Below are 18,408 nucleotides of genomic sequence, written 5' to 3'. Positions count from 1 at the left end.
ATTACTTCATAACCTATAAGTTATCCCATAAAATAGAGATTAATTGGCTAATTAATGAATTAATTCCTAATTAATTCATTAATCACCAAATTTATCACCCAATTAACCACAAAATACATCCAATTCAACCCTAAAGTTAGTCAAAACCGGTCACCATCCTTTCTCTTTACCTTTTTCCATTTTTCCCTCTTTATTATCCCATTTATGCAAATTAATCAATTTGGTAACCACCAATTTATTCCTTTAGGGTTAATTAGCCAATAAATTGGCTAATTAAACCAAAATTTCAACCTAAAAATCCCCATTAAGGCCGGCCATTTCTTCTCAAAAAATGGACAAGCCTAACCCTATAAATAGGTTCCTATTTTCACCAAAAACTCATTCCAACACTTCAGCAAAAATCCCAAAATTCTCTAAACACTCTTTCTCTCTAAATTCTAACTTTGGCATCAGAGGTTCTTCGGCCAAAGCCCCCCCCCCTTCATCGTGGGCGCGTGAGAATCTTGGCCTTAACCTAAGGTGTTAATTGTTTTGTAGGTGCAAAATTGTCCAAGATCAAGGAGGAAGAAATTTGCATCCACAATATTCACATATGCAGCTCTACCATCTCGGGCATATCATTACGGTTGATGATTTTGAGGTTGGATTGCAATGTATGTTTTGTGACATAGAATTGATGGATACGAAAGGAGAGCAAAAATAAATGAATCCGAAAACTGAAAAATGAAATTGAGTTAGAGTGATTTCAAAATGGCTCGATTTTAGATTTTTTTTTAATAAGAATTAAAATTGGTTACCAAAAATTTTCAGTTTCAGTTTTTGAAAAAAGTTAAAATTAAACTAAAACTTGTTACTAGCTTAGCAAGTCTTCATGTTTACAAGTAAGAATTTCAATCTTTCTAATGGATCTTATCAGGTGCCTTAGCGTTTATCGGTTGATTGGGCAAATTGTTGTACCATCCTATCTTCCATGCATATTCGGTTTTCTTACATTTATCGCGAAGGAAATAAGGGGCAGATTGTTTGGCAAACTATGATGTTGATCATGCCGGGGTTCATTTGTGGGATTCTTGTCCGCTGTGTGCAGTTGCGGCTTTTGTTCATAATCCTTCGGAGCTTCTAATTTTTCGTTTCTATTACAAGTTCTTTTAATTGATTTTTTGTTTCTAATAATTTTCTACTTCTTGTTAGGGTTTGGCTTTATGTCCCTCTATATTTTTATATCTTTACTTTTGTTCTTCAATATATATTCACAATAATGTCTTTTTCCATGCAATGTTGGAGGATATGACATTATTGTTTTAATTAAAAAAAACTGAGAATTTCAATTTGTTACTTTGCTTACCACGTCTTCATGGTTGATCTAAAATTTAAACATTTAGGCCCGTTTAGATTCTAGGATTTGAATTTGAATCTTCATGTACAAAGAAATCTCGATTTGAGTAGAAAGACTTAAGAACGTAATGCAAAATCTCTACAAGGACCTGAAAAATGCAAACTCAACGAGCTTCAATAACTGTGACTGTTACATCATTTACAGAAGAAGCTCCCCTAGAAGTTGAACAATCCGGACAGCTGTTTTTGAAGCTAAACGCTGCCTTTTTGGGATGTGGAAGAGTCGTTTCGTTCCCTAGCATGAACACAACATCTAACATGGTCGGTCGGTCTGTTGCGTATTCTTGCACGCACAAGAGCCCAATCTGAATGCATCTCATAACTTCATGAGTCGAATATGACTCGTTCAGTGATAAATCAACTATGTCCAAGACTTTTCCTTCTGTCCACAAGTCCCATATCTGAAACCATTTGGGCTTAAATGTTTAGATGGATGGACTATTGAAAATTTAAATTCATCATCCAAGATATTATCTATTTACTTACTTGTCCAACCAAATTCAGAGAGGGGTTTTCAAATTGGAAATTGTTCTTCCTGCCGCTAATGATCTCTAGTGCCAAGACTCCGAAGCTAAACACATCAGATTTTGTGGAATATAGCCCATCCATAGCATACTCCGGTGACATGTAACCACTGCAATGACACAATATGAGTACTAAAAAAATATCGGCTCTACTTGAGTTTTATTTCAAGGGAGAGAAGAGAATTACTAGGTGCCAACAACTCTATTCGTGTTGGCTTCAATCTGGTCATCCCCGAACATTCTTGCCATGCCAAAATCTGATATTTTTGGGTTCATTGAACCATCCAGTAAAACATTGCTTGCTTTCAAATCCCTGTGAATTATTTTTAGTCTCGAATCTTGATGAAGATATAGGACGCCTCGAGCAATCCCAATGATAATTTGAAATCGCTTTCTCCAGTCTAACGACGACTTTCTGTTTTTATCTGAACACAACACATAAAAGCGCCTATTAGTTAGATACAAGTTAAGTGACGAAAGTATTTATTAGCGTATGTAGAGATCGCATACCAAAAATGAATAAGTCCAAGCTGCGATTCGGCATGTATTCGTAGATTAACATCCTCTCTTCTTTATCTATGCAGCAACCCAAAAGCCTCACAAGGTTTCTATGCTGGAGTTTTGCTATAAGCATGACTTCATTCTTGAATTCGTCTACACCTTGTCCTGAATTTCTCGATAATCTTTTGACAGCTATTTCCTGTCCATCAGCTAGATTTCCCTGAAATGGTGATGCAGACTCAAAAATCTTAACGACAAACTTCAGATCAATATAAAGTTTACATACAATTCTATCTTATCCGCCTCAACGTCACAGAGCTTATGTATTGGTATGTTCGTAAACAAAGTACAAGATGCGTACTTCACATTTTATTTTTAAGTCACACAATGCTGAGTTACACAGAATGGTTCTGGGAAAGTACCTTATATACCATGCCGAAGCCACCATGTCCAAGCATATTAGCAAAAGAGAAATTTTCTGTGGCTGCAACCACGGTGGTTAAATCGAAAAAAGGTAAATCTGTTTTTCCTCTGTGTTCATCAACCTCTTTTCTTATTGGCAAATCTTCATAGCTTCGTGAACCAAAAGCAGCGGGATCATTCAGCAGTTCAGGTTGTCCTCCTCTTTCTGTTTCCATTCCATTGAAATTTCAGGTTATAAAAATTTCAAGACGAACAAAATGAAACTTAAGCTGAAATAAAGCTGTAAAACAAAATTACGAAACGAAAGAAGGGGAAATTTTTCGCATACCTTTCCTGCTTCTTTTCCTGAACCAACATAAAACTGCGAGGATGAGCAATGAGGCGACAGAAATTGACGCTCCTAATATAATAGCCAGTCGCCTTTTTCCGGAAGAAAACCCTGCTCCTGACTTCTTTTTATACTGAGCTGGAAAAAAGAAGAAAAAATATATTCACTAGTGCCATCAATGGTATGAAGTTGAGACATGTAGCTGACGCAATTTCTTGAAAGATAAGGTACCAAAAACTACTGCATCTGCGCGAATGTACAAATCTTGCCCGCCTTCTGTGAACTGCTTAGTATCCATCAAATCTTTATACCATGTCATGCATCCAGTACCTCCATTCCTCACATCTGCACTCGCATACGCTAAGCACGAGCAGTTCCTCAAGCACTCCACCTCGCACGCTTCCAAGCTCAAATTCGTCTCCAATTTTATGGAGGACGTGTCTGGAACCTTTACATTTTTCATCTTCACAAATCCCTCGCCGTTCCTGCACATGGACGGCGACCCCTTCTGCCTCTTGCACCCACCTGTTCCGTCTCTCAAATCCCAATCCTGCGGTGAGGTTGGTTCATACCCGGGGTAGCATGTGCAGTTGAACCCACTGTTAGTGTAGGGATTGCAATTGCCAAACTGACCACACTTGCCATAGCTGTCACAGGCATCCAATGGCGCTGACCAAAGCGAAACCCACTGGTGCTGTTGCCCCTGCCATGCTAGCTGGTTGAGTGTTCCCATCCCATCTATTGTGATCACCGAGTAAATTGAAGGGTCGAGAACAGTCCACTGCACAGCAATTTCATCTTTGTTGTTCACAAAATTGATCTTAAACACAACGTTCCGCTGCACGGCAGGTATGCCGCCCCATTGAATCCCGTTCCAATGTCCTGACCTCCACCACTTAGCCTCATTCTTGTACAAGATCAACTGAGGCGATCCATTCAGGTCCATTCTCAACGAAACATTCCCTGTCCCTGGATCATTGTCCGATTTCCAACACATGAGGAACCGGTTGATGCCACTTCTCCTGTCCAACCCGATTTTCATATTTGAAAGAAGAATATGTGTAGGGTGATCAGTGCTCTGCCAAAAAACATCCTGGCTGCCTTGTTGAGCCAAAACAAGGCTTCCCGAATCAAGGATTTGGGCAAAAATATTATCGTTGCGTGCTGATGATATCAAAACATTCGTTGACCACAGACGAACAAGGCCTTGGCTAGTATTGGCTAGCAGCACTAGGTTTCCATCAGAACCCATTGAGAGAACTCCTGAGCTGCCATTGATGGGATTATCTCTGTTGGCCACCCACACAACCCTGTCTTCTGAAAACTTGTACCAAATTCCAACATAGCGGTTGGTAGATGTCCCGGGACTAAAGAACCCCAAGACAAAGGTCTCATTCTTGGACACCAAGAAATCACCGTCTCCAACAGGTTGATCAAATTTTATGGTGTCCAAGGAAGAGCAGAGCCGGACAAGGAGGAGATGAAGAACTAAAACATTTAGCAGACGTTTCACCAACTGCATTATTGCAGAACAAAGGTTTGCCAAAAGCACGACTGAATGCTTGCTCAAGTAGTCTTTGAATTATTATTAATATTTTGTTTTATCCACAAATTTATGTAAAGAATAATTTTTTGCCCCACCACGAAACGTACTCATGGAAGAAATTTTTGATACAGACGGACTCTACATGGATTGCAACACCTTTTGGACTTTGAACAACTTGGTGGGATTTGAAGGGTGAAGGGAGGATGGTGAAAAAAAAGTTTGTTTAACTCTTATCATTCACCATCCTCCCTTCACCTTTCGTTTACAAGTCTTATTTTTTTATATTTATTATAAATAAAAAAGAAAATGTATGTGAAAGAAATGAGAAATGAAGAGTGAAGGGGAGGATAGTGAATGATTAACTAAATAAAATTAAAACAAAAAATGAAGAGCAATTTTTTTCTCACATTCAAGTTTTTATTTTCATGTAATCTCTTTTATTCATTCCTCTTCCTTCCTACCACCTCTCTTTCTCTCTTATATATATATATATTTATTTTTATTTTTATTTTTATTTTTTTCTATCTCACACAAAAAAAAAACAAAAAAAAGAAATGAAGTAGTTATCATGACAAATCCTAATTAGATTATTTTCTAATTGTCATAAAATTTTCAATCTCACATATAAAAAAACAAAATAATTATCAGATGAATCTGAAATAGATTATTTTCTAGAAGCCATAAAATTTTGTGTTGGATAAAATTTCGGTTTTAATTACTACCATTTGGTACGAATTTTCTGTTGAAGAGACAAAATGTCACTTTCAGGAAAGAAAAATGACTGCGTTTCTAGAAATGTTGGACAATGAGAAGGGCATGAGTATTGACCATTTCATAAAGTTCAAGACAAAATTTTTGAAGAAATTGATACCATGGCCCCATCACTCACTAGGTCACAGCCACAAAAATCCACTTTGGAACTTTCCCAAAAGAAATTTAAAATGTTCCAACCACTCTCGCACTAATTACTAATTAGACAATTGCTAAATGCATGTTGTCACTCAATAAGCTAAAATACTTAATTAAAAAAATATACATTTTATTGCTAGTGGCTGGTGGTCGGCGTGGATCTTATAAAATATTTCATGTAGGACACTTAGGGTGTGTTTGTTTCCCTTCACTAGCCCTCACTGGACTGGACTAGACTAACAGTTAGTCCAATCTCGTGTTTGATAGCAACCAGGACTACGTTTAATGGAATTAACCGGGACTCGCGTCGACTAAAACCTTCGCTAGAAGGTCTTGGCAAAGAACCCCCAGAACGAGCGGACTGCTAGTCCCGCCCTCTCCCTTCTCCTTCGCACCTTTCGCCCTTTCACCCTTTCATCTTCTTCCTCGTCGCACCATCGCCCTTTCATCTTCTTCCTCGTCGCACCATCGCCCTCTCTTCTTCTGCTCCTTTGTCAGTTTCCAACCGCGTACTCTGCGTTCGCCACCAAAGGCCTCCTCAAGTGGGTGGATAAGCACTGCGTTCGCATCCAAAGGCCCCCCGCACCGACCGATTCTCCAACCCCAACAGCCTATTAATTAGGTTTGTGTTAATGGGGTTTGATGAATTTATGTTAATTTGGGTTAAATTTTGTTAATTTGGATAAATCTCGTTAATGGGTTTGATAAATTTATGTTAGTTTGGATAAATCTTATTGGATATTAAAATTCAATTATTGTTCTTTTTTTTTGTCTGCAGATTCTTGAAGCAGCAGAGAAAAAAATGGGAGTTTCAATTGTTTTGGAATCATTGGTTTTGGCATTGGAAGTCTGAAGGGATTCTTGGTGGGTTTCCATGTTTTCGTCAATTCAAAGCATGAGGAAGTGAATGTAAATTTTTATTATCTGAAGCTTTTGATTTCTAGGTTTTTGAGATGGTGCAAGAATCTTTCAGTGGAAATTATTATCCCTGTGTTTTTTGTTGTTATTCATGGTGTTTGCTCAATCGATTGGGTATTTTGTGTTTAGAGATTTTGGATTAAGCAAATTGGTTGAACTTGTCAGTCTTGCATGTATTTGATTGCATTTAGTATCACTTGCATCTCATGAATCACTGAATTTTGCAGGGACATTGTTCTATAGCTCTATGAGAGGTACAATTGCTCGTGTATGATTTCTTAGAATTGATTTAAATTCCAATGATGTAGTTAGATGTACGTAGTTGAAGGGCATTGAAGAATATGTGAAGGAACTCAAGTTTAAGCACAAGTAGTCGCAACTTGTAAATGTATTGATAGCTGATGGTGAAAAATATTTGTAGACTTTCATGTAAAGCAAAATCCTTTCCCCATTTTGTTTATGAGATGAATAATACTTTCAATAAAGCATCTTTTATATCTTAAAAAAAAAATTAGACAAGAAAGTGGAAGTTTTCATAATTAAATATAAAAAAATAAAAAATAAAAATTTAGTCCTAGCTAGTCCGGCACTGCACCAAACACTTCACAATTCTAGTACTGCTTAATCCAGGCCAAGCCAATCCAGCTTAGTCCCTGAAGCTAGTCCAGCCTAAGACAGTCCGGTGCAACAAACGCACCCTTACTGTATTCTAAACTCGGGAAGAGTTGGCGCTGTAGCTTTGGTTATAGTGCAATTGAGGGGGAATTTAGTTTTAATTACGAAATAGACATTTTTAATTTTTTTAATGTAAATATGGGCTATTGTGTGGGTTTATGGATTTGGGCCTTACATGAGTTGTGGTGGGAATTTGTGAGTTTGACCTTGCAGTGTTATTTGGCTAGATTGATTTCTTTGCTCATTTATGCTCGTATTAGGCCTAACATAATTAGTTATGGTTCATTTAAACGTATCTGGTTTTGTTTTAGAATTAACGGTTTCATTAGTGATGTAAGTTCATTTTCATCAATAGATAGTGGGTTGAATGCCATAATACGCACACTTAGTTGTCTTTTGGTCTTGGTTGGCTCCAGTTTGCGACTTGTGATGGCTCGTGATTTTGGAATTTTAGCGCAATAGGTCTGCAACAATTTTTGGTTGCTCAGCTGCAACAAGGCAACTTGGAACGGTGCTTTTTTAGGTTTTGCAACCAAGGTTCTAAAAGACATTAGGCGCTAGTCAGGCGATGGGTTGGGGCCTAGCGGCTAGATGGGGCCTAGGCGGACTAGGCGGATTTAAATAAATCTGTTATATTTCATATAAACAAGTGTATGTTTATACTTAAATATATATAATTATATTATAAATTACAAAATAGAATGACATAAAAATTATGAAGTACTGAAACATAATGAAAACATGGGGAACAAGTATATAATTTGTGTTCATTTTAGTATTCAACAAGTTTCTTATAATTTATTTTAAAAAATAATACAAAATAAAAGTTATCTATTTTTTGTCTAAGTGAGTCGCAACTTAGATGGGTGTCTAAGGATATCTGGGCTGGTTAGGCGGTCCAGGCAGATGCCTTAGCAGGTCTAAATGCCCGTTCTAAATTTTTAAACATCTAGGCATTAATTGAGATAATGGCCAACCGCCTAGCGCCTAGGCAACGCTAAGCGGAGATTTTTAGAACAATGTCAGTGTCTGCAACTATGATAAGTCTGCACCTACAGATTTGCTACGCCTACACTGTACCAACCACTTTTGGCTTGGAGAGGACTTTCAAATTTCTGCACCTACAGGTCCCACACACTTTCAACAGGGAAAGGGATCATCTCTAGATCCTTTCCTCTTAATCCAACAAATCAGGGAATCCGTGCCATTGAAAATTGATCCAACGGCTGAAGTTATTATAACTTTTAAAGTTGACCCTTGTTTGTAGCCGTTGGATCAAATTTCAACGGCACAGATACCCTGATTTGATGGATTAGGAGGAAGGGATCCGAAAAGGATCCATTTCCTTTGAACAAGTTAAATTTCAATTTTAAATTACTTAATTTTTTATGTATAATTTTGGAATGAGTTTTGTTTTAGGTTGATTGATTTTGGCTTTATTGGACTAGTCACCCATTGCCCTATGCCTATGGGGCTTCCTTGACTTCTCTGTTACTACGTTCAAATTGAATATTGTCACTGGTCAACAATCTCCAAAAGCACGGATCTTTGCTTCCATTGTCACAAAGGGTGCAGAAAGTTCAATTTATATAAGCCAACTTCCTACTCCTACTATTCAGGAAGATGTGACTTATGCCAAGATTAGTAAGGACCTTAATCAAGACTCATTACGCTCATGCCGAACGAACCTCATGGGTAGACTTTTGTTAAAAAAGGGAATGATGCCGATGAAGATTGAGTTTCTCAAGAGTGCTTTGGCATCTTTATGGAAGCTTCACAATTATTGGAAATTGGTACCTCCAAGTAGGGAATACATTTTGATCTTCACTTTTCCACCGAAAAAGATATGAGAAGAGTGGGGTGGTGGAACCTGTACACTTCAATTTGGTCTTTCTAGGTTGTCTCACTGACAACGAGATTTCAAGCCTGGTGTGAAATCACATCTTCGTATTTTACTATTTAATTCTATGTATTTTGTATTTTTGTATTTCAATGGCAACCATATTTCTTTTGTATTTTATATTTTTTTGATGAACCACGTTCATTTTATTTTGGTGTTTGAATTGAATATAGCAAAAGATAGTTTACGAAAAGTTTTAAGTAGGGATGTGCAGAATGAAAGGTAATGAAACAAAAATTCTTGTATAAATAAATACTCTTAACCATTTGAATTACAAGTCTTGTAGCCTAACACTTATCACCTAATATTCAAGGTTTATTAATCTCAAATACCTAAAATTGATCGAACGGGGATTAACTAGAGATTAGCCCATTTTGGTAGTCGAGGAGTGGGGAAATTGCTTGGCGACCGATTGCAGAGGAGTGGGGGTGGGGGTTGAGAACTCTTGAAGATGGAGAGGATTCGCCAGGGAGCAGATGCATGAAACCGAAGAGTAGAAGTGACCGTGTTTTTTGTTAGCACCCCCGACTAATAATACCGAGCATTTGGGTTGTATTAATATCCGGTGTCAACCGTATTGAATTTGATGGATTGTATAATTAAGCAGGCATTTAGTACGATAGTGCACCAACCAACTGCTACCATATTATTAATCCTATCCGGTGCAAACGAGGCCTTAGTACCACTGTCTATTGAGCCAAACTATTTTTCTTGTATAGTTATCAAAGTCCTATTCTTTTATTTCCCTTATAATTGAGTCTGTTGTTATACTCTTGGCATGTTACGATTTAGGTAATTGTCAACAATACCAACAATATCAATTTATAGGTGCCAAAGTCGCATGGAAAATAATTAAAATCCATTTCAGACACTGAGATGCCCCGAAAATCTTTATGAAAGTGTGGCTTGTGGTTTTCCTCTTCCTATTTTGCACATCCAGGGACACCCTCAACATCTGAATTATGTTGATTGTTGACCTTTTCTTCTCCAAAAAACAGAATCATACTTGGATTCACACATTCATGAATAAATCACCATATCGTCACCTTTCGCATTCTTTTTACTATTCTTTAGCCAGTAATTTGGTTCTATTTTGTTCATATGCAATGGATACATGTCACCAAATTATGCAGTGTTTAGGAGGCCGTTCAACGGCATCGGATGTCTTTAGTTAGGGGGGATCATGTTGTTGGAGATTGTGAGTGGCAAGAAACATGATGGCTTTTATCAGGAGGGCCATTCCATGAACTTGATAACACATGAAATTTATACAAACTTTGCGAACAATATACCTTTGCTACTTGCTACTTACGTTTATCCCTTTTTATAAATGTACTTTCAACTGCTGGTTTGGCAGCCGTGGAGAGAAGACAGAGCCTTAGAATCATGGATCCGTCTCTGGAGTTGTATCAGTCCAGTGAATTCATGTGACTCGTTCAAGTCTGATTCTAGTAACGACTTGACAATAACTGAATTCGAAGAGCGATAATGGTGCAGATTCTTGCTTGAACAGTTGTCAAAGTTCCATAATATCTTTGGCAGCTGACAAGTTTTGAATATCATCAGTAGTCATTTTGGAAGTAAAAATAGGCAACTATAAGTCAATTCAACCTTTAGATACGTCGTTGTTGAGTAGCTCAGACCAATTGACCAAAATTGCCAAAATTCAAAGAAGCCGCCAATTAGTCAAACCAAAAGTGTCAATTTATCCCCACATTCGTTGTATTTTGTCAACAAATTGTGATGCTTGTTCTGGCGTGCCACAATGGGACTCGGAGCCTTAGTATTCTATCTAAGGGATTCAACATAAATAAGTAAATGTTAAGAGCAGCGATTCTTTTACCTGCGCTCCTTATACTGGCTCCTTGCTTTTACCGTGAATTCAATACGACTTCTAGAATGATTTTCAACTTGTGCTTCCACCCAGATAAGAGGCTTCACCTGAGATCATTGAAGGACAAGTGGTTTTTTTCCGCTTTATATTTTGAGCAAATGTAAACGTACATATTAAATAGGGGTTGGAGCTCCGCCAATTGATTAATTTACGCTCCCTTTAGTTACCAAAAAGTTAACAAGGCTTTATAAACATGGCGGAAATAAGTAAATTATTAGCCGTGAAAAAAAATGTACCTGAGTACTGAGCCTGTATGTCATCAGATCAAATAACTCAACATATTTACACATTACGAGTTCATTCTTGAGTGCCATTATCCGAATTCTCACTGTAAGCTATGGTTAGCATGTCAAGACAAGTCATGACTTGTCACGACATGTAACATGTTATTGCATACCGTGCCACGATGCGAGGGTTAACGTGTCAAAATGTTTGAAAAATGCATTGCATGACACGCTAACCCTCGCATCGTGGCATGCCAAAACATTGTTGTTGACCTTGACATGACAAGCGTCGCGAATTGTCGATAGAATGCATGTCATGCCACACCATGCATTCTGGCAACAATTTGCGACACTTGTTATGGCGTGCCACGATAGGAGGGTTAGCATGTCAGGACAAGTCATGGCTTGTCAAGACATGTCATGCCCTGTATTCTGCCGACAACTCACGAGGCTTGTTATGACATGCCTTTTTCTAACAATTTGCCTACTATTTAGGAATAATTATAAAAAAAAAAAACAAAAAGGATATAGGAAAGAGTAGACCTTGAGGCCTAATGTTATTTTTTTAGAAATTAGTACAAAACATGATGGTAATCATATATGAACGTGTTTTTACCGGCAAGTAAGAACACGTTCATTAGTAGCTAGAACTGAAAATTTACACGTGTTCTTACCAGTAAGAAATGTTCATTATGTGAGTTGAATATTTACAAGTGTTCGTACTAGTAATAACCTTTGTAAATAAGTGAAAAGGCCCAAAAAATGTTGAATGAAAGCTTTGCTTCTTGTGTTCTTCCTCCTCTTCCCATTTTGCACATCCGTTGACACCATAGCAACGGAAATATCTTCGAACTAGGGTTCTTCAGCCCCGGGAACTCCAGGTCCAGATATGTCGGAATTTGGTAATGCTCAAAAAGATAAAAAAAAAGCAGTGGTTTGGGTTGCAAACAGAGATAACCCCATCAAGGATACCTCTGAAATCCTTACTATAGACAGGCATGGAAGACTGCTTCTTTATGCTTACGATATGTATATTAGCCATAATCTTGCGGCTAATATGCATTATCTGGTATTCAAACCATGAAAGTAGCCAAATCGTCAATTGAGAAGTTGTTGAGGATCGAACTAGTTACAATTGCATGATTATGTTACACCTTTAGTAGAAAACAAATCATGCATGAAAGACGCCTGCATGACATAGCCAAACCATGAAATACACTAAATACATATTCTTTCAACAGCTTTGGCTAGAAGAAAATATGTTAAAAATATTTTATGATTTACAATATTCTATTTTACAGTTGATTGAGTGGTTCCAAAAATTCCCTTTGGAATAAAAGTACTCACAACATATAAATTAGAATTATGATTTCCAAAATAGTCATTTAGAACAATATCAAGTAATTCATTTTGGTGGAATATTAATTTAATGATTCTTAGAGACAGATATAAGAACATGTTGCTTGTGATATGGAACAACAAAGCTCTCAAGAGATAGAAACACGGTTATTCAGTTGTTCAATAATGATAATAAAAAGATCACTTACTATACTAATGCTACTTTCCAATTTTGTCTTGAAAAAAATGATCCTCATAATCAAAATTGATAACCAAACAAAACCATTGGTTTGAACAAAATAAACCAATAGTTATTTTCAAAAAAAAATTTGCTAATTCTGTAAATTATGTGACATGTACTATGGTGGAAGCTTGATCCTTAACAGCCTTGGATTTGAAATGTAATCCCTCCACTACGTTCACATAAATTAGAGTTTAAGAATGAGAGGTTTGTGGTTTGTGGTAATCCAACTTCAGCATACCATAGGAAGCAGGTAAGGCTTTTTAACTAGGTTTTGGCTGCTGGGGATTCATGTACAGGAGAGAAGATGTTGATCTGTGATGCTTCGCTTGCCATATAAACAAATCCTATGACTTTTCAAATTGATTACCTTTTATTCCATCTTATCATGGATCGCTTTTATCATAATGTCCACTACTAATCATACTTGGTGTGAGATTTTTTGGTTCGCTAAATTCGTACGTACTTGGCCCCATTCAAGCCAATTTAGCTCTGCCATTCTTTCGCATATGCACAGAAACGTTAATAAGAATTGTCTTTATCAACCCACTGGATGCAACTGGGCTGTGGTCAGAATTAAAGAAGTGGAACTTTGTAGCTATATCAGTTTGAGGGGATTGTTTTGTCTTGTCGACATATACGACTGGAAGTCGCGGGTAAGCTCACGATGAATCAACGACTGGAAGTGGTGGTTAACTTAACGTTGCACCAACGGCTAGAAGTCGTGGGTGAGTTTACCGTTGCATTAACGACTGGAAGTCGAGTCGCCCATGCCCTTTAGCATTATTCAATCCCAAGAAGATTAGGAGATGTATTTAATTGAGAATTTGAAAGACTTTAATGGATTTATAAATCCATGAATTTTTGTGGACTTTAATTGATTTATAGAGATTTCATATAAAATTTTGATTCAATTTCCGCAAAATCTCATAGGAAGAGGTGAGATCTGTAAATGTTTAAAATACACTACGAAATCTCTCTAATTCCCTCTAATTTCTCAATTTTCTCAGATTCTTTAAAATCAATTTCTAATTGAATACACCTGGAATGTTATAAACTTCTTTAAAATCCTAATTGAATACACTTGGATTTCTAAAGATTTTAATAAACTATCTTAAAATTCTAATTGAATACACCTTGAATTTCAGAGAATCACTTAAAATCTTGATTGAATGCCCCTAGATTCATTAAAGGAATTAAAATCTATCAAAATCCCAATTGAATACACCTCCAGTGTAATTTATCAAATGTGAGAGGTTTTTCTAAATAAATGAAAAACACAATAAACCTCAAGGAATAAGTGTAATTAACCCTCTTAAATAAAATTATTACCTAATGAAATACAAGTTTGACTAAAAGCAAATGTCCATTTTGGAAGTCTTGGCTTTGAATTTTAACCCCATTAATTAACAGAGAAATTGACTCTGTTAATGAAAATTCAATCTCAATTGCTAAGTAAATTAGCAAGTGGTGTGGATTGTCTCTGTGAATATGGCGTCCCATGTTCAAATCGTTTATCTTCCCGTTAATGTAATTTAGAGTAATAATATCACTTATTAAACAATGATATTATCTATACTAAAGAGGAGGGGACGAACTTAGCCTCACAATGAACTAGCAATAATGTGGTTTAAATTCATATTTGACGATAATTAAACTTAAAACCTTTCACTTATAAGAAAACAGGAATATCACTAACTCGTAGTATTATCTGACAATATATAATATCACTTCTGGACTTGTAAAAAAAGTTTTCCTAGACCGGTCAAAATCAAATACGAACCACGTATTGAAAAACTGAATTATTTCTGTAAGTGGGGATTCCGCTAAGTTTGAAAAATTGTACTTTCGGCCAAGTCAATGATTCGATATTGTTCACCGCCTTTTCTTTTTTTTTGGTAAACTATTCACAACCTTTTTTGGTTGAGTTGTAATTTGCTTTCCCCTCGTGGAGTTTCGGTGTTCCTCTTGGCTTTTGCTCTTGTTATGAAAATTCCCAGTTCACCAAAAAAAAAAAAAAAAAATCGATATTATTGAGTTGAGCCCAGAATGGCGCCCTTAGAACTTGCCACGCAAAAACTTCAACGAAAACATCTAACATTGTCAATGATCCGACAGAAAAATAAGTAAAACACCAAATGCCCAGAAAAATGGTTTTCAAACTACTTTTGCATGTTGTCTTCCTTCTCCTCATCGTCCTCTTCCCATTCTGCACATCCATAGACACCATAGCATTCAACCAACAGGTCAAAGATGGTGACTTCATAGTGTCGAAAGAAGGCAACGTTGAACTGGGATTCTTCAGCCCCGGCAACTCCAGCTCCCGCTACGTCGGAATTTGGTTTGCTCAAAAATATGAAAAGGGGCAGAAGGTAGTGGTTTGGGTTGCAAACAGAAACAACCCCATCAATGATACCTCTGGTGTGCTCACAATTGACAGGCATGGAAATTTAGTTCTTTATGCTCTTGAGAATATTTCTATTTGGTCTGCTTACGTGTCGGTTCAAACCAGAAGCACTTCTGTGGCTCAGCTTTTGGATTCGGGAAACTTAGTGCTTTTCCAGGACAATAGAAGTGATAGCTTTATATGGCAGAGTTTTGATTATCCAACTGACACTTTACTTCCAGGAATGAAAGTTGGGTTGAATTGGAAAAAAGGGTTGGAATGGATCTTAACATCTTGGAAATCAGAAGATGACCCTTCAACCGGGGACTATAGTTATCGGCTTTTTTCGAATCAGACTGCCATTCCACATTATTTTGTGTACAAGGGTTTAGCTAAGTATTGGAGATCTAATCCCGGGCCATGGCCTAATTATGTGAGCAATAGCGAAGAGAAGTATTATTTCCTTGTAAATGATAACACATCTGTAATTAGAACTGTGTTGAGGCACTATGGTTCATATCAACAACTGAGATGGAATGATGGTGATGATGAATGGGAGGAACTCTGGGAGGTGCCAAAATATCGGTGTGACAAGTATGGACAGTGTGGTCCTAACAGCAGATGTAGCCCTGAAAATATTTTGTTTGAGTGTGAGTGTCTTCCAGGGTATGAACCAAAATCTGTGAATAATTGGAACCGGAGAGATGGGTCGGATGGGTGCGTGAGTAAGCGAATTGGGGTGTCAAAGTGTGGGAATGGAGATGAGTTTGTAAAGGTGGTGCGTGTTAAAGATCCAGACACGTCGAGAGCAGCACAGTTGTTAACAAATATCAGTGCAAATGAGTGTGAGCAAGTGTGCTTGAGCAATTGTTCCTGCACAGCATATCTGAGAGCAGAATGGGAAGGGCGGAGTGATTGCTTGTTTTGGTATGGTGATTTGATGGACATCTTAGTGCGGACAGAGTTGGGACGAGATATATATGTTCGTGTGGACAAAGTCGAATTAGGTACTCATTTTTCTTGTCTGGTTTTGGTGTCTAAATATGTTCTCCTTTCATGATTTTTTAATCCTTTATGGCACTCTTATTTGTAGATCAGAATACTAGAAAATCGAAAGGTTTTCTGAGACGGAGGGGTTTGCTTGCTATTCCAATTGTTTTTGTTCTTATGGCATTTGTACTAATCATTGTGTTTGCCTGCTGGAAGCTTAAGAAAAAGAGGAAGACAGAAGGTATGAGAAGTGCTAATCCATTCTGAATTGTTGAACGTAAATAAAAGCAATTTGATTTCATCTAACTGAATTTCTATTGGTTTTTGTGATAGCACAGACTTCGTGGGGGCAGATGAACTTGAAGCAACTAGGAGACACCCCGAGTTGCAACTTTTCGATCTGAGCACTATAATAGCAGCCACAGACAACTTTTCGCCCACCAGTGAACTTGGCCGAGGTGGTTTTGGGACTGTTTATAAGGTAAGTCCTAATCTTTTTATGATGGAATGATTTCTTCTACGCAGTTTTGTTTGGGTCTCTGACTGTTTTTTCTTTTATCATGTGAAAGGCTAATAGTAAAACTGATTCTTTAATTTAGGGTCAGTTACCAAATGATCAGATTATTGCTATAAAAAGATTGTCAAGAACGTCAGGACAAGGGGTTGAAGAATTCAAAAATGAAGTTGCGCTGATAGCGAGACTTCAGCACAGGAATCTCGTGAAACTTTTAGGCTGTTGTATAAAGGGAGAAGAAAGGATGTTAGTCCTCGAACACTTGCCAAACAAAAGCTTGGACTCCTTTCTTTTTGGTATGTCTAACTCAAACTATGGAGTATATATTTGCAAGTTTCATGCTAAAACGTGCTACATATAATTACACAAATACCGATCAATGCAGATCACAGAAAAAGGTCCTTGTTGGATTGGAAAAAACGCTTTGAAATCATCAACGGGGTTGCTCGTGGAATTTTGTATCTTCATCAGGACTCAAGACTTAGAATTATCCATAGGGATCTAAAAACCAGCAACATTCTTCTAGATTCTGAGATGAACCCAAAAATTTCAGATTTCGGTATGGCAAGAATCTTCCATGGAGACCAACTGCAAGACAAAACCAACAGAGTTGTTGGAACATAGTAAGAAACATACTAGCTCTCACACATTGATGGAATAAATCACAATAAAGTCACCTTTCATTAGCTTTCCTTCTCATTTTACTATTCTTCGGCTGTAACATATTGTTCTATTCATATGCAGTGGCTATATGTCACCCGAGTACGTAGTGTTTGGGAGATTTTCAACCAAATCGGATGTTTTTAGTTTTGGGATCATATTATTGGAGATTATAAGCAGCAAGAAAAACAACGGTGTTTATCAGGATGATCATTCCATAAACTTGATAGGAAATGTAAGTAACAGAATTTCTGCTAAAAATCTACCCTTTTTTACTTCCCCTGTTTAAAATGATACTGTTACTACAGGTTTGGCAGCTGTGGAGAGAAGGCAGACCCTTAGAAATTGTGGATTCGTCACTAGAGTCATTTCCGTCGGATGAAGTAATGCGATGCATTCAAGTTGGGCTCTTGTGCGTGGAAGAAGATTCGAAGGACCGACCATCAATGTCAACCGTTGTTTTCATGTTGAGTGGTGAAACATCTCCACCATCTCCTAAACAGCCTGCATTTGTCTTCAGAAAAAGTTCTTGTGATGATGCTGATCCATTAATTCCGAAAGGATCAGATTCTATGAACGGCTTGACAATAACTGCATTTGAAGCTCGTTAGTTGTTAATGATGCAGGCTCTTGATTCTGTAATTACCAAAATTGTTTGATCATTTCGTTTCCCTTCCTTATTACTTGTATTAACCAAGAACTCATTTTCTAGCCTTTTAACTTCAATCCAATAATTTCACAACATAGACATATAGTTAAGATTACTTAATTCCATGTTTAGTTAAGATCAATGCACAGTTACCTGACGATTAACAAGGTCCATTTGGCAGTTGAGAAGTTTGAATGAAACTTAATCAGTAAGGGTAGTGATTTTCACACTCCCAGTTTCTCCTTCTGATACCTCCCTTTACTTTTATTCTCTGTTCTATAAAACGAGGGTGGTGAAAATCACTTCGCAATCGGTAATCAAGGTGAAAGTAAAAATAGGCAACTGAATTACTGTCACTGAGTCAGTCAAATACCAGTTGAACAAAAATACCAC

At 37.3% G+C, this 18,408-nt stretch overlaps 2 protein-coding genes and 2 long non-coding RNA genes across 5 annotated transcripts; 2 read left to right on the top strand and 2 right to left on the bottom strand.

Moving 5' to 3' along the window:
- Positions 1–1,387: 1,387 nt before the first annotated feature.
- LOC126587931 (G-type lectin S-receptor-like serine/threonine-protein kinase At1g11410) lies at positions 1,388–4,730 on the bottom strand. Its single transcript, XM_050253041.1, has 7 exons — positions 3,403–4,730; positions 3,172–3,309; positions 2,843–3,048; positions 2,430–2,640; positions 2,107–2,344; positions 1,882–2,029; positions 1,388–1,796 (listed from the first exon to the last, which is right to left on the bottom strand). Exons 1-7 carry the CDS (start codon positions 4,691–4,693, stop codon positions 1,500–1,502), a joined length of 2,529 nt encoding a protein of 842 aa, XP_050108998.1. The 5' UTR covers positions 4,694–4,730; the 3' UTR covers positions 1,388–1,499.
- A 1,301-nt stretch (positions 4,731–6,031) lies between these two features.
- LOC126587937 (uncharacterized) lies at positions 6,032–6,632 on the top strand. Its single transcript, XR_007611277.1, has 2 exons — positions 6,032–6,248; positions 6,405–6,632. It is a non-coding gene; the product is annotated as an uncharacterized LOC126587937 (long non-coding RNA).
- Positions 6,633–14,757: 8,125 nt separating this feature from the next.
- On the top strand, positions 14,758–18,110 carry LOC126587933 (G-type lectin S-receptor-like serine/threonine-protein kinase RKS1). Of its 2 annotated transcripts, none has more exons than XM_050253045.1 (7): positions 14,758–16,209; positions 16,296–16,433; positions 16,531–16,673; positions 16,798–17,002; positions 17,092–17,329; positions 17,451–17,601; positions 17,675–18,110. In XM_050253045.1, the coding sequence occupies exons 1-7, from the start codon at positions 14,955–14,957 to the stop codon at positions 17,975–17,977; spliced, it is 2,433 nt and encodes an 810-aa protein (XP_050109002.1). In that variant the 5' UTR covers positions 14,758–14,954; the 3' UTR covers positions 17,978–18,110. The 2 variants fall into 2 exon arrangements, with proteins under 2 accessions (XP_050109002.1, XP_050109001.1); XM_050253044.1 differs by having other exon boundaries at positions 14,759–16,209; positions 16,792–17,002.
- Positions 17,091–17,518, bottom strand: LOC126587938 (uncharacterized). Its single transcript, XR_007611278.1, has 2 exons — positions 17,384–17,518; positions 17,091–17,294 (listed from the first exon to the last, which is right to left on the bottom strand). It is a non-coding gene; the product is annotated as an uncharacterized LOC126587938 (long non-coding RNA).
- Positions 18,111–18,408: the final 298 nt, after the last annotated feature.

The sequence above is a fragment of the Malus sylvestris genome, chromosome 10, assembly GCF_916048215.2.
Source record: "Malus sylvestris chromosome 10, drMalSylv7.2, whole genome shotgun sequence".
Classification (NCBI taxonomy): domain Eukaryota; kingdom Viridiplantae; phylum Streptophyta; class Magnoliopsida; order Rosales; family Rosaceae; genus Malus; species Malus sylvestris.
The sequence above is the reverse complement of the archived record's forward strand: the minus strand, read 5'-3'. Positions and strand labels throughout refer to the sequence as shown.

Excerpts from the sequence above, each read along its gene's own strand:
- LOC126587933 (XM_050253044.1), top strand. The coding sequence starts at position 14,955 with ATGCCCAGAAAAATGGTTTTCAAACTACTTTTGCATGTTGTCTTCCTT. Across the intron at positions 16,674-16,791 it reads GTTTTGGGACTGTTTATAAG|GGTCAGTTACCAAATGATCA; the intron begins GTAAGTCCTAAT and ends TCTTTAATTTAG. Across the intron at positions 17,602-17,674 it reads CCATAAACTTGATAGGAAAT|GTTTGGCAGCTGTGGAGAGA; the intron begins GTAAGTAACAGA and ends CTGTTACTACAG.
- LOC126587931 (XM_050253041.1), bottom strand. The coding sequence starts at position 4,693 with ATGCAGTTGGTGAAACGTCTGCTAAATGTTTTAGTTCTTCATCTCCTC. Across the intron at positions 3,049-3,171 it reads CAGGAAAAGAAGCAGGAAAG|AAAGAGGAGGACAACCTGAA; the intron begins GTATGCGAAAAA and ends GAATGGAAACAG. Across the intron at positions 2,345-2,429 it reads CTTGGACTTATTCATTTTTG|ATAAAAACAGAAAGTCGTCG; the intron begins GTATGCGATCTC and ends TGTTGTGTTCAG.